This window comes from Salvelinus fontinalis, unplaced genomic scaffold, assembly GCF_029448725.1.
Source record: "Salvelinus fontinalis isolate EN_2023a unplaced genomic scaffold, ASM2944872v1 scaffold_0866, whole genome shotgun sequence".
Lineage (NCBI taxonomy): Eukaryota > Metazoa > Chordata > Actinopteri > Salmoniformes > Salmonidae > Salvelinus > Salvelinus fontinalis.
In genome coordinates, this window is record NW_026601075.1 from 60,005 (window position 1) to 75,923 (window position 15,919).

General features: G+C 43.6%; 1 protein-coding gene across 1 annotated transcript in view; it reads left to right on the forward strand.

Annotated features, from left to right (window-relative positions):
- Nucleotides 1–15,593, forward strand: part of LOC129847479 (CD82 antigen-like) — a 58,370-nt gene extending 42,777 nt beyond the window's left edge. Inside the window, exons 5-8 of the mRNA XM_055915286.1 lie at nt 7,917–8,015; nt 8,964–9,140; nt 10,432–10,515; nt 13,615–15,593. Of these exons, the coding sequence (XP_055771261.1) occupies nt 7,917–8,015; nt 8,964–9,140; nt 10,432–10,515; nt 13,615–13,692 (438 nt within the window). The 3' untranslated portion in view covers nt 13,693–15,593. The remainder of the gene's footprint in view (nt 1–7,916; nt 8,016–8,963; nt 9,141–10,431; nt 10,516–13,614) is intronic.
- Nucleotides 15,594–15,919: the final 326 nt, after the last annotated feature.

Here is a 15,919-nt window from a genome sequence, read left to right on the forward strand (position 1 = left end):
GACTGGTGTACTGTACGTTGTACCTGACTGGTGTACTGTACGGTGTACCTGGCTGGTGTACTGTACGGTGTACCTGGCTGGTGTACTGTACGTTGTACTTGGCTGGTGTACTGTACGTTGTACCTGGCTGGTGTACTGTACGTTGTACCTGACTGGTGTACTGTACGTTGTACCTGACTGGTGTACTGTACGTTGTACCTGACTGGTGTACTGTACGGTGTACCTGACTGGTGTACTGTACGGTGTACCTGGCTGGTGTACTGTACGGTGTACCTGGCTGGTGTACTGTACGTTGTACCTGGCTGGTGTACTGTACGTTGTACCTGGCTGGTGTACTGTACGTTGTACCTGGCTGGTGTACTGTACGTTGTACCTGGCTGGTGTACTGTACGTTGTACCTGACTGGTGTACTGTACGCTCTACCTGACTGGTGTACTGGACGCTCTACCTGACTGGTGTACTGTACGCTCTACCTGACTGATGTACTGGACGCTCTACCTGACTGGTGTACTGGACGCTCTACCTGACTGGTGTACTGGACGCTCTACCTGACTGGTGTACTGGACGCTCTACCTGACTGGTGTACTGGACGCTCTACCTGACTGGTGTACTGGACGCTCTACCTGACTGTGTTGGAGCACATCTTCCAAGAAAAGATATGGGGCGGCAGGGTAGCCTAGTGATTCGAGCGTTGGACTAGTAACCGAAAGGTTGCAAGTTCAAATCCCTGAGCTGACAAGGTACAAATCTGTCATTCTGCCTCTGAACAGGCAGTTAACCCACTGTTCCTAGACCGTCATTGAAAATAAGAATTTGTTCTTAAGTGACTTGCCTAGTAAAATAAATAAAAGACATAAAATAATAAGAGACATTCCATGGAATGAAAATTGTTCCCAGCTTCTCTGGGACTTTCTATGTGTGGGTTGTCAATAACGGTGTAAAGAATTTCCCCCTGTTGGTTTCATTTAGCTAAGATGAGTTTCTGATCATAAACAACCCCTGACAAGCCCAAAGAGGCTGTTTCCCATATGGCACCATAACCCTTAACCTTACGGGCCCTGATCAAAATAAATGAACAGCGGGCCATTCCTTATCCCTACGGGCCCTGATCAAAAGAAATGAACAGCGGGCCATTCCTTATCCCTACGGGCCCTGATCAAAATAAATGAACAGCGGGCCATTCCTTATCCTTACGGGCCCTGATCAAAATAAATAAACAGCGGGCCATTCCTTATCCTTATGGGCCCTGATCAAAATAAATAAACAGCGGGCCATTCCTTATCCCTACGGGCCCTGATCAAAAGAAATGAACAGCGGGCCATTCCTTATCCCTACGGGCCCTGATCAAAATAAATGAACAGCGGGCCATTCCTTATCCTTACGGGCCCTGATCAAAATAAATAAACAGCGGGCCATTCCTTATCCTTATGGGCCCTGATCAAAATAAATAAACAGCGGGCCATTCCTTATCCCTACGGGCCCTGATCAAAATAAATGAACAGCGGGCCATTCCTTATCCCTACGGGCCCTGATCAAAAGACATAAACGGGGCCATTTGGGACATATCCAGTGTCATGTCAAGCTGATTGAGCAGTGTTTTGGTATCACAGTGCCCACTGCTGTTCACTATGAAAACTGCAGGGCACTAGTGTTGTGGTGGTTATTGTTTCAGGAGGTCCCAGAGGCCCCAGGAGGACCAGAGGAAAGCCTGGCCAGGTGTGTGTCTGTCAGTGAGGGGCAGTAAGCAGAGGGGTCAGAGAGAGAGAGAGAGAGAGAGAGGAAGGTGTTGTCTGTCGGTGAGGAGAGGGGTCAGAGAGAGAGGTGTTGTCAGTGAGGAGAGGGGGAAGAAAGAGAGAGGGAAGAGAGAGAGAGAGGAGAGAGGTGTCAGAGAGAGTGGGGTCAGAGAGAGGGTGACTGCTGCTGGTAGGAACACACTCACACCAGCTGGAGAGATGTGTGAACACAGATGTGGATAATTGGAGAAACATACACACACACACACACACACACACACACACACACACACACACACACACACACACACACACACACACACACACACACACACACACACACACACACACCTTCTATAACTTTCTAGCTGGTTTGGAATGACCTAGCAGATTGTAGCAGAAGCTATAGACTTGGAATGGAACAGAACCCACCCTGGCTGGATAGGATAGTTTAATGGCTTGCTTCAGCCACCTCAACACACACACACACACACACACACACACACACACACACACACACACACACACACACACACACACACACACACACACACACACACTGCCTGTCTCTCCCAGAGGACCTGAAGGGAAACATCTGACTAGAAATGCCGTACAGCTGGAATCCACCTCAGATCCACATATATGAGTCCCAAATGGCACCTTATTCCCTCTATAGTGCACTAATATAGGGAGGAGGGTGCCATTTGGGACAGCCATATCCCTGAAGTAGTGCACTACTTAGGGAGGAGGGTGACATTTGGGACAGCCATTTCCCTGATGTATCCCTGAAGTAGTGCACTACTTAGGGAGGAGGGTGACATTTGGGACAGCCATTTCCCTGATGTATCCCTGAAGTAGTGCACTACTTAGGGAGGAGGGTGCCATTTGGGACAGCCATTTCCCTGATGTATCCCTGATGTATCCCTGAAGTAGTGCACTACTTAGGGAGGAGGGTGACATTTGGGACAGCCATATCCCTGATGTATCCCTGAAGTAGTGCACTACTTAGGGAGGAGGGTGCCATTTGGGACAGCCTTATCCCTGATGTATCCCTGAAGTAGTGCACTACTTAGGGAGGAGGGTGCCATTTAGGACAGCCATATCCGTGAAGTAGTGCGCTATATAGGGAAGAGTGCCGTTTGGGACAGCCATAGATATTATCCCTGATCTATCCCTGAAGTAGTGCACTATATAGGGAAGAGTGCCATTTGGGACAGCCATAGATATTATCCCTGATCTATCCCTGAAGTAGTGCACTATATAGGGAAGAGTGCCATTTGGGACAGCCATAGATATTATCCCTGATCTATCCCTGAAGTAGTGCACTATATAGGGAAGAGTGCCATTTGGGACAGCCATAGATATTATCCCTGATCTATCCCTGAAGTAGTGCACTATATAGGGAAGAGTGCCATTTGGGACAGCCATAGATATTATTCCTGATCTATCCCTGAAGTAGTGCACTATATAGGGAAGAGTGCCATTTGGGACAGCCATAAAGAATTATCCCTGATCTATCCCTGAAGTAGTGCACTATATAGGGAAGAGTGCCATTTGGGACAGCCATAGATATTATCCCTGATCTATCCTTGAAGTAGTGCACTATATAGGGAAGAGTGCCATTTGGGACAGCCATAGATATTATCCCTGATCTATCCCTGAAGTAGTGCACTATATAGGGAAGAGTGCCATTTGGGACAGCCATAGATATTATCCCTGATCTATCCCTGAAGTAGTGCACTATATAGGGAAGAGTGCCATTTGGGACAGCCATAGATATTATCCCTGATCTATCCCTGAAGTAGTGCACTATATAGGGAAGAGTGCCGTTTGGGACAGCCATAGATATTATCCCTGATCTATCCCTGAAGTAGTGCACTATATAGGGAAGAGTGCCGTTTAGGACAGCCATAGATATTATCCCTGAAGTAGTGCACTATATAGGGAAGAGTGCCGTTTGGGACAGCCATAGATATTATCCCTGATGCTTCCTGCTTTTTGAATCTGAAATAGAACCATCGTTGGAAGTCTGTATCCAACATGTATTGATTTATTTAACCAGGTAGACCAGATCACCTTTATTTAACCAGGTAGACCAGATCACCTTTATTTAACCAGGTAGACCAGATCACCTTTATTTAACCAGGTAGACCAGATCACCTTTATTTAACCAGGTAGACCAGATCACCTTTATTTAACCAGGTAGACCAGATCACCTTTATTTAACCAGGTAGGCCAGATCACCTTTATTTAACCAGGTAGGTCAGATCACCTTTATTTAACCAGGTAGGTCAGATCACCTTTATTTAACCAGGTAGGTCAGATCACCTTTATTTAACCAGGTAGGTCAGATCACCTTTATTTAACCAGGTAGGTCAGATCACCTTTATTTAACCAGGTAGGTCAGATCACCTTTATTTAACCAGGTAGGCCAGATCACCTTTATTTAACCAGGTAGACCAGATCACCTTTATTTAACCAGGTAGGCCAGATCACCTTTATTTAACCAGGTAGACCAGATCACCTTTATTTAACCAGGTAGGCCAGATCACCTTTATTTAACCAGGTAGACCAGATCACCTTTATTTAACCAGGTAGGTCAGATCACCTTTATTTAACCAGGTAGGCCAGATCACCTTTATTTAACCAGGTAGACCAGATCACCTTTATTTAACCAGGTAGACCAGATCACCTTTATTTAACCAGGTAGACCAGATCACCTTTATTTAACCAGGTAGGCCAGATCACCTTTATTTAACCAGGTAGACCAGATCACCTTTATTTAACCAGGTAGACCAGATCACCTTTATTTAACCAGGTAGGTCAGATCACCTTTATTTAACCAGGTAGGCCAGATCACCTTTATTTAACCAGGTAGACCAGATCACCTTTATTTAACCAGGTAGACCAGATCACCTTTATTTAACCAGGTAGACCAGATCACCTTTATTTAACCAGGTGGACCAGATCACCTTTATTTAACCAGGTAGACCAGATCACCTTTATTTAACCAGGTAGGCCAGATCACCTTTATTTCACCAGGTAGGCCAGATCACCTTTATTTCACCAGGTAGGCCAGATCACCTTTATTTCACCAGGTAGGCCAGATCACCTTTATTTCACCAGGTAGGCCAGATCACCTTTATTTCACCAGGTAGGCCAGATCACCTTTATTTCACCAGGTAGGCCAGATCACCTTTATTTCACCAGGTCGGCCAGATCACCTTTATTTCACCAGGTCGGCCAGATCACCTTTATTTCACCAGGTCGGCCAGATCACCTTTATTTCACCAGGTAGGCCAGATCACCTTTATTTCACCAGGTAGGTCAGATCACCTTTATTTCACCAGGTAGGCCAGATCACCTTTATTTCACCAGGTAGGCCAGATCACCTTTATTTCACCAGGTAGGCCAGATCACCTTTATTTCACCAGGTAGGCCAGCTCACCTTTATTTCACCAGGTAGGCCAGCTCACCTTTATTTAACCAGGTAGCCCAGCTCACCTTTATTTAACCAGGTAGCCCAGATCACCTTTATTTAACCAGGTAGGCCAGATCACCTTTATTTAACCAGGTAGGCCAGATCACCTTTATTTAACCAGGTAGGCCAGAACACCTTTATTTAACCAGGTAGGTCAGAACACCTTTATTTAACCAGGTAGGTCATATCACCTTTGTTTAACCAGGTAGGTCATATCACCTTTGTTTAACCAGGTAGGTCATATCACCTTTGTTTAACCAGGTAGGTCATATCACCTTGATTTAACCAGGTAGACCAGATCACCTTTATTTAACCAGGTAGGTCATATCACCTTGATTTAACCAGGTAGACCAGATCACCTTTATTTAACCAGGTAGACCAGATCACCTTTATTTAACCAGGTAGGCCAGATCACCTTTGTTTAACCAGGTAGGTCAGATCACCTTTATTTAACCAGGTAGACCAGATCACCTTTATTTAACCAGGTAGGCCAGATCACCTTTATTTAACCAGGTAGACCAGATCACCTTTATTTAACCAAGTAGTCTAGTTGAGAACAAGTTCTCATTTACAACTGAGACCTGGCCAAGATAAAGCAAAGCAGTGCGACACAAACAACAACAGAGTTACACATGGAGTAAACAAACATACAGTCAATAACACAATAGAGAAAGTCTATATACAGTGTATGCAAATGAGGTAGGATAAGGGGGGTGAGGCAATAAATTAGTCATAGTGGCGGAATTATCACAGTATGGCAAATTAAACACTGGGGTGATAGATGTGCAGAAGATGAATGTGCAAGTAGAGATACTGGGGTGCAAAGGAGCAAAAAATAAAAAATAACAATATGGGGATGAGGTAGTTGGATGGGCATATTTACAGATGGGCTATGTACAGATGGGCTGTGTACAGGTGCAGTGATCTGTAAGCTGCTCTGACAGCTGATGCTCAAAGTTAGTGAGGGAGATACGCGTCTCCCAGCTTCAGTGTTTTTTGAAATTTGTCATTTTTGCAGCATCAGCCGGCGGCAGCAGCCTCTCTGTGGACTTTCAAGACTGTACATGTTACTTCAGTACTTTAAACAACATCAGATTTCTCAGTAATACTCTGTTCACTGTAACTAAGCATTTCAACACAACAGACATGTCCAAATCATGTAGCTAACCACGCTGGGCCTGTCGCCGGGCCTGCCGTCGGGTCTGATACTTTTGCTAGAGTCTCCCGACAGGAGGACATGTCGGCGCTCTTTCTCAATTTCTTTCCGTCGATTCCTCCCTTCCGCTCTCCTCATTTCCTTCTCAAAACGCATTGGACAATGAGTTCAGAAGGGAGGGACCTTGAACCTTCTCCTCCAATACGGTTGAGAAGGAGGTGAGGATGTAGGAAGTGAGGAGATGGGAAGTGAGGAATGGTGGGTTGGCTCATTGAGAGAGCCCATGTCTCACCATAGGAAGACATGCCAGGTCTCCCTTCTGACCTTGATGGGACTTCCTGGTTCAAAACAAAACGTGTTTCAACATCGTACATGATCTTCCTGTTCTGCTCTTTAACGAGAAACAGATGAAAGCTTTTAGAGTGGCAGAAAATCTCAGACCCAAATGGAGCCCTATTCCCTATATAGTGGTACTACTATAGACCAGAGCCCTATTCCCTATATAGTGGTACTACTATAGACCAGAGCCCTATTCCATATATAGTGGTACTACTATAGACCAGAGCCCTATTCCCTATATAGTGGTACTACTATAGACCAGAGCCCTATTCCCTATATAGTGGTACTACTATAGACCAGAGCCCTATTCCCTGTATAGTGCACTACTTTTGACTGGAGCCCTATTCCCTATTTAGTGCACAACTTTTGACTGGAGCCCTATTCCCTATATAGTGCACTACTTTTGACTGGAGCCCTATTCAGCTTTGTTAAAAGTGATGCACTATAAAGGGAATAGGGTGTCATTTAGGAGAGAAAGCCTCTGCACTTTATATGACCTGTTTCAACAGAGAAGGAATGGGGAGGGGTCAGAGATGAGTGGGGAGGGGTCAGAGAAGGAATGGGGAGGGGTCAGAGATGAGTGGGGAGGGGTCAGAGAAGGAATGGGGAGGGGTCAGAGAAGGAATGGGGAGGGGTCAGAGATGAGTGGGGAGGGGTCAGAGATGAGTGGGGAGGGGTCAGAGATGAGTGGGGAGGGGTCAGAGATGAGTGGGGAGGGGTCAGAGATGAGTGGGGAGGGGTCAGAGAAGGAATGGGGAGGGGTCAGAGAAGGAATGGGGAGGGGTCAGAGAAGGAATGGGGAGGGGTCAGAGAAGGAATGGGGAGGGGTCAGAGAAGGAATGGGGAGGGGTCAGAGATGAGTGGGGAGGGGTCAGAGATGAGTGGGGAGGGGTCAGAGATGAGTGGGGAGGGGTCAGAGAAGGAATGGGGAGGGGTCAGAGAAGGAATGGGGAGGGGTCAGAGATGAGTGGGAGACATAAGATCTACACATTACAGAACAAGGCTAGTTTTCAATGATCAGGGACATTTCTCCTCCAGGAATTTACTCAGATTTATTCAACTGATTTGTATCTCTAATTCTGGATGTTGTATTTTCTCTCCAGGTTTTGTGTTTGTGTTTAGAGTAGTTTAGAAACCAACACTGTCTGATTTGACTCACTGAATGACTGGGTTTACTGACTGGTTCCCCCCCTTCTCTCTGTCTCAGCTAAATAAGGAGATGTCCAACATCGTGACCCAGATCCTAAACAACTACCCTGGCAAGAACAGCACCACAGAGCAGGCCTGGGATTACGTACAGAGGACGGTGAGTGGAGAGCACAGATCTAGGATCATCTTCCCTGTACTCTAACCATTTTGAGGGGAAAAAGGGGGTGTTATTTTGACTTGCAACGGAGGTCAATTCCAACCAGTTCAAAAGTCAACGCACCAGTCGCCCAAAAGAGATTTAACATTACCTGTAGTTATACGGTAAAGAGATTTAACATTACCTGTAGTTATACAGTAAAGAGATTTAACATTACCTGTAGTTATACAGTAAAGCGATTTAACAATTACCTGTAGCTTTACGGTAAAGAGATTTTACATTACCTGTAGCTTTACGGTAAAGAGATTTTACATTACCTGTAGCTTTACGGTAAAGAGATTTAACATTACCTGTAGCTTTACAGTAAAGAGATTTAACATTACCTGTAGCTTTAATAATCTCTATTATTGTCAACCTTTAATCCCCATTGGTTTATCACCTTTATCTCTAATCTACCTCTAATCCATCTCTACCTCTCCCCCCTCTCTCTCTATCTCTCTCACTCCCCCCTCTCCCTCTCTACCTCTCCCTCTCTCTCTCTACCTCTCTCTCTCCCTCTCTCTATACCTCTCTCTACCTCTAATCCCTCTCTACCCCCCCCCCCTCGCTCTCACTCTCTCTCCCCCCTCTCTCTCTCACTCCCTCTCCCTCCTCCCTCTCTCTCTACCTCTAATCCCTCTCTCTCTCCCCCCTCTCTCCCCCCTCTCTCTCCCCTCTCTCTCCCCTCTCTCTCTCTCTCTCTACCTCTAATCCCTCTCTCTCTCTCTCTCTCTCTCTACCTCTAATCCCTCTCTATCTCTCTCTCCCCTCTCTCTACCTCTCTCTCGCTTTGTTTCTCTCTCTACCTCTCTCTCGCTTTGTTTCTCTCTCTCATCTCTCTCGCTTTGTCTCAACCCTCTCTCTCTCTCTCATCCTCTCTCTCCTTCCCTCCGTCCATCCCCTTCCCAGATGGAGTGTTGTGGATGGAGTGGTCGTATGGACTGGAAAGGTAATGCTGTGGTAGTGAACAGTTCCCAGCTGTTGTTCCCGTGTTCCTGCCAGAACGCGTCTCTGGTTGAGGGTAATTCCTCCTCTGACAGTGGTTTCTGTGAGGCACAGTCACTTGACTGGCCCGTCTACGACAGGGTAAGAACACTACATATATTAATCACATTTCAAATCTAATGTATTTATAAAGCCCTTCTTACATCAGCTGATATCTCAAAGTGCTGTACAGAAACCCAGCCTAAAACCCCAAACAGCAAGCAATGCAGGTGTAGAAGCACGGTGGCTAGGAAAAACTCCCTAGAAAGGCCAGAACCTAGGAAGAAACCTAGAGAGGAACCAGGCTATGAGGGGTGGCCAGTCCTCTTCTGTCTGTGCGGGGGGAGATTATAACAGAACATGGCCATGATGTTCAAATGTTCATAAATGACCAGCAGGGTCAAATAATAATAATCACAGTAGTTGTCGAGGGTGCAGCAAGTCAGCACCTCAGGAGTAAATGTCAGTTGGCTTTTCATAGCCGATCATTAAGAGTATCTCTACCGCACCTGCTGTCTCTAGAGAGTTGAAAACAGCAGGTCTGGGACAGGTAGCACGTCCGGTGAACAGCTCAGGGTTCCATAGCCACAGGCAGAACAGTTGAAACTGGAGCAGCAGCACGGCCAGGTGGACTGGGGACAGCAAGGAGTCATCAGGCCAGGTAGTCCTGAGGCATGGTCCTAGGGCTCAGGTCCTCCGAGAGAAAGACAGAGAGAATTAGAGAGAGCATACTTAAATTCACGCAGGACACCGGATAAGACAGGAGAAATACTCCAGATATATATTATATTGGTTGATTGATTAGAGAAGCTTCTCATAGTACTTGTGCTACACATGTATCAGTACTGAATGTAAGTCTGTGTCAACTTCAAATGGCAGTGAAATATGGTCACAGTGTTTGACTCCATCACTGAGTTACTGAACACCACTCAACACCACCAACATCTGTTAATATATTGGACTGTGTTTAATATACATCTCTGTCTCTGTCTGTCTCTGTCTGTCTCTGTCTGTCTCTGTCTGTCTCTGTCTGTCTCTGTCTGTCTCTGTCTGTCTCTGTCTCTCTGTCTGTCTCTGTCTCTCTGTCTCTCTGTCTCTCTGTCTCTCTGTCTCTCTGTCTCTCTGTCTCTCTGTCTCTCTGTCTCTCTGTCTCTCTGTCTCTCTGTCTCTCTGTCTCTGTCTCTGTCTCTCTCTCTCTGTCTCTCTCTCTCTGTCTCTCTCTCTCTGTCTCTCTCTCTCTGTCTCTCTCTCTCTGTCTCTCTCTCTCTGTCTCTCTCTCTCTGTCTCTCTCTCTCTGTCTCTCTCTCTCTGTCTCTCTCTGTCTCTCTCTGTCTCGATCCGTCTCGCTCTCTGTCTGTCTGTGTCTTTCTTTGTGTCTCTGTCTGTGTTTCAGGGCTGTAACTCCAGTGTAGAGAGCTGGCTGTTTGCCAACGTTGGAGTGATCCTGGGGGTCTGCCTGGGAGTGGCTGTCATCGAGGTAAAGAACAACATATACATTCTATAGGACCAGAACAACATTCTATAGGACCAGAACAACATTCTATAGGACCAGAACAACATATACATTCTATAGGACCAGAACAACATATACATTCTATAGGACCAGAACAACATTCTATAGGACCAGAACAACATTCTATAGGACCAGAACAACATTCTATAGGACCAGAACAACATTCTATAGGACCAGAACAACATTCTATAGGACCAGAACAACATTCTATAGGACCAGAACAACATTCTATAGGACCAGAACAACATATACATTCTACTGGACCAGAACAACATATACATTCTATAGGACCAGAACAAAATTCTATAGGACCAGAACAACATATACATTCTACTGGACCAGAACAACATTCTATAGGACCAGAACAACATTCTATAGGACCAGAACAACATATACATTCTATAGGACCAGAACAAAATTCTATAGGACCAGAACAACATATACATTCTATAGGACCAGAACAACATATACATTCTATAGGACCAGAACAACATATACATTCTATTGCACCAGAACAAAATTCTATAGGACCAGAACAACATATACATTCTATAGGACCAGAACAACATTCTATAGGACCAGAACAACATATACATTCTATAGGACCAGAACAAAATTCTATAGGACCAGAACAACATTATATAGGACCAGAACAACATTCTATAGGACCAGAACAACATTCTATAGGACCAGAACAACATTCTATAGGACCAGAACAACATATACGTTCTATAGGACCAGAACAACATTCTATAGGACCAGAACAACATTCTATAGGACCAGAACAACATATACATTCTATAGGACCAGAACAACAATCTATAGGACCAGAACAACATTCTATAGGACCAGAACAACATATACATTCTATAGGACCAGAACAACATATACATTCTATAGGACCAGAACAACATATACATTCTATAGAATCTCTCAGGCAGGTCTCTCAGCCAGACAGATGTTTATCACATCTCTCAGGCAGGTACTCTCAGCCAGACAGATGTTTTTCACGTCTGTCAGGCAGGTCTTCTCATCCAGACAGATGTTTATCATTAAGCGGAATAAATGCCTGTCAGAAACAGCTTCTGACCTCTGACTTAACCTTTCAGGAGCCTCTACCCCGGGTCCGGGAGCACCCCCCCCCCCCCCCCACACTGATTAGCATCGCTAGCATAGCGTCACAATTAAATAGTAGCATCTAAATATCATTAAATCACAAGTCCAAGACACCTAATGAAAGATACAGATCCTGTGAATAAAGCCACCATTTCAGATTTTTAAAATGTTTTACAGGGAAGACACAATATGTAAATCTATTAGCTAAACACGTTAGCAAAAATCACCATTTTTCTTTGTCCACCATTTTCTCTCAACACCAGTAGCTATCACCAATTCGACTAAACTAAGATATTGATAGCCACTAACCAAGAAAAAAACTCATCAGATGACAGTCTGATAACATATTTATGGTATAGGATAGGTTTTGTCATCATAGTTTGCCATTGCAGCCAGCATCATAAATCTCACCAAAGCTCCTAGAATTACTACAGACAGCAACGTGTATTACCCATTTACTCATCATAAAACATTTCTTAAAAATACACAGCACATAGCAATGGAAAGACACAGATCTTGTGAATTCAGACAACATTTCAGATTTTCTAAGTGTTTTACGGCGAAAACACAATAAATCGTTATATTAGCATACCACATATGCAAACGTTACCCGAGCACTGATTCAAGCCAAAGAGAGCGATATCGTTATCATCGCCAAAATATATACATTTTTTCACTAACCTTCTCAGAATTCTTCAGATGACACTCCTGTAACATCATATTCAACATACATATAGAGTTTGTTCGAAAATGTGCATATTTAGCCACCAAAATCATGGTTAGACAATGACAAAAGTAGCTCAGCTGGTCAGAAAAGGTCGTGCACCATATTAGACAGTGATCTAGTCTTATACATAATACTCATAAACTTGACTAAAACATACAGGGTGGACAGCGATTGATAGACAATTTAATTCTTAATACAATCGCGGAATTACATTTTTTAAATTATCCTTACTTTTCAATACAGGTTGCGCCAAGCGAAGCTATAGCAAACAAAATGGCGGCATAAGCGTTTAACATTTTTCGACAGAAACACGATTTATCATCATAAATTGTTCTTACTATGAGCTGTTCTCCCATCAGAATCTTGGACAATGAATCCTTTCTTGGGTCTAATCTTCTTTTGGTCGAAAGATGTCCACTTGTCCGTCGAAATGCCCACTAACGTACGACCGGGACCCCGAAACGTGCCCGGAGCTTCAAAGTTTATTACAAAGCAATGCCTCAAAATCGCACTAAACGGATATAAATTGCTATAAAACGGTTTAAATTAACTACATTATGATGTTTCTAACACCTATAACGAGTAAAAAGATGACCAACGCTATATTACTGGCTAAACCAAGGCTTGGAAAAAGGCCAGTCAGATATCCTTCTTGCGTTGAGCGCAGAGTCCAAAGGAACGCTACTTCCGGTATTTGGTGATTTATAGAGCCAATGATTGCGCAATCGACTCCATTCAAATTGTCACCACTTACTGACATCTAGAGGAAGGCGTGGGCAGTGTTTGTATCCTCATAGGATCTACAGTGGCTTTAAAACTGATCTGGAACCAGAGGCCAAGAGTTCTGAAAACTCACTCACTGGGAGGAAAAGTGCTGTAGAATGAGTTCTGTTCCACTCAGAGACATAATTCAAACGGCTATAGAAACTAGAGTGTTTTCTATCCAATAATAACAATAATATGCATATTGTACGAGCAAGAATTGAGTACTAGGCAGTTTAATCTGTAGAGAAAATTATGCTAATGCGAAACAGCACCCCCCTATAGTTGCAAGAAGTTAATCCACGTGACTTCCAGGACAGCAGCTCTTGTTTTTCAGTGTATGCAGACACTTCCTGCTACAGGAGCGTACGTTGATCACAGCTATGGAGAGAACCCTCCTGAAAGGCTTTAGATGTAGTGATACTGTTAACCTGACCTCTAACCTCTGACCTCTACAGCTCCTGGGTATGATCCTGTCCATAGGGCTGTGTAAGAGCATACACACTGAGGAGTACACCAAAGTGCCAAAGTACTGAAGATGATGACGGGGGGACGCTATGACACACACACGTTCTCTCTCTCTCTCCATCCCTTTATCTGGAGAAACGCGTTCGGTGCAGATGGTTATTTGATTTCATTTTTTGTTTAATTTGTTTCGTTTTTGTTTTTGTATTTTTGGGGGGGAGGCACTTGTGTCTTTTCTGTCAGTCCAGTTTCCATTGGAGCACTTTAGAGACTGTAGTTATGGATTAGAGAGGAAGACGGGACGAGAGCAGACCCGAGGGTCACAGAGACAACAGAAAAGAGAGATTTGGAGAAAGTAGGACGGGAAAGCGTGAAGAGAGGACAGAGGAGATGTAGAAAGAGATGGAGGGTCGTCTCCTACCCTCGGCAGATACAGTCTACCACATCCTTGACTCCTGGGGAACATCCATTTTATCATCAGGAGTCAATCATCATCGTCATTGTTTGTCAGCTCTCGTAGGGTCCCAATCCTAACTTCAGATATGCATGGGTAACTTTCATGTATTGAAAATGTCAAATAGGAGATTTTTCAATTGGAGAATTTAATTGGGAGATGTGTGAAAATGTGAGTTGTGTTCACAGATCTCAAGTTAGGTTTAACGGTCTTTATTGAGTTGACCTGACTAGCAGAGGGAGGGTTCGGGTTATTGGACTCCTGGAAAATGAACTACATTGTTTTGAGTTGTTATACATTTTTGTTTGTTATAGTACCTTGTATATAATTTAGTTTGGTATTTTGTGAGCCTCTGAATCCACGTTTTTGTGAAGATGTTTGTTTTTCAAAAGGTTTTTTCATTGCATGTTTTCTTTTTCATGTATTTCATTTATTTTTGTCGGTGCAGTTTAAGATTTTTTTCTTGATAATTTTGTTTAAAGTAATAGGAATAATGAGATACTAAAGAGATTCAGCTACTTTAAAGTAGGGGGGGGGGGCTTGGCCCGTAGGGGGGGTTCCCCCAACTGGTGGCCTGTGGGTGATTTTATTTACCGCCCCAAGTTTTCTGAGCTAGATATAAATAAATCAACTCCAAGTGATTCTCATTTTGGAAATCTGATCCATAGACTGTATACAAATCTAAGCAAACTTTGAAATGATCAAGTTTAAGTTAAATATTATATCTATTTGGTCTTCTTGCTGTCAATTTTCAGTCTACAAATGATTTGTAATTATGTTCCGGCCCCTTGACCATCCGCTCAAGAAACAAATCATCCCTCTGCTGAATCTAGTGGATGAATCTAGTGGATGACTGCTTTTAAAGGGGCTGTGCTCCAATAATCCACTTCCCATATTGGCAAAGGAAAGTCTCAGTTTACAATTGTCTGTTGATGACAAACAGAATAGTTTGTAATGAATTTGATGTTATTGTGGTGTCTCCTCGGTTGTGAGTTACTCTGAATCTTTTCATCTTCTTCTGTGATGACGACTTTCACGTAAATATCTAATTTTCCTTCAGAAGACAAACAGACATTTTTCTTTAAGAAATGAACCATTTTGTTTTAACAATTTTTGAAAAAATCATGGTTATGTAACCTTTTCCTGTGAGTGAAGAGCAAATTTAAATAACAGAAGCTGGGTTCTGTTTTTTGTATTTTTTAAGAGGGAAAAAAGTCCATTTTGTTTTTGAGAAAAGATCCATTTTGGACCAGAAATTCTTTATGTACAGTAAATCATTCAGAATTAAAATCATGTATATTTTTTAACTTTGAATTAAGGTTTTTGTTTTATATTTAGACTTTTTTGTTGTCTGATTTGATAAACCTCCTTGACCTTGGAGTCATTTTTGTTTTTTTACCCGTAGGACTATTAATTTAGAATTTGATGAACTTGTGTCTGCTAGCTTGATTAGTTGAAGTATACTCACCCCATTTTGATTCTGGTTTTGATTTTGTCAATAAACATTGAATAGACTGACTTGTGTGTGTCTGTCGATTTCTCAATGGCCGTGTTCGAGAGAATCAGATCTGAGAAACATGTAACGTGCTATTCACCCTGGAAAAGAAGTGGCCGTTCAGATTATAGGTACAACTATCCAGTTAGAGACAGGGACACAACTCACACGTCATCACCACACACACACACACACACACACACACACACACACACACACACACACACACACACACACACACACACACACACACACACACACACACACACACACACACACACACGACATCACCACACACACACACACACACACACACACACACACACACACACACACACACACACACACA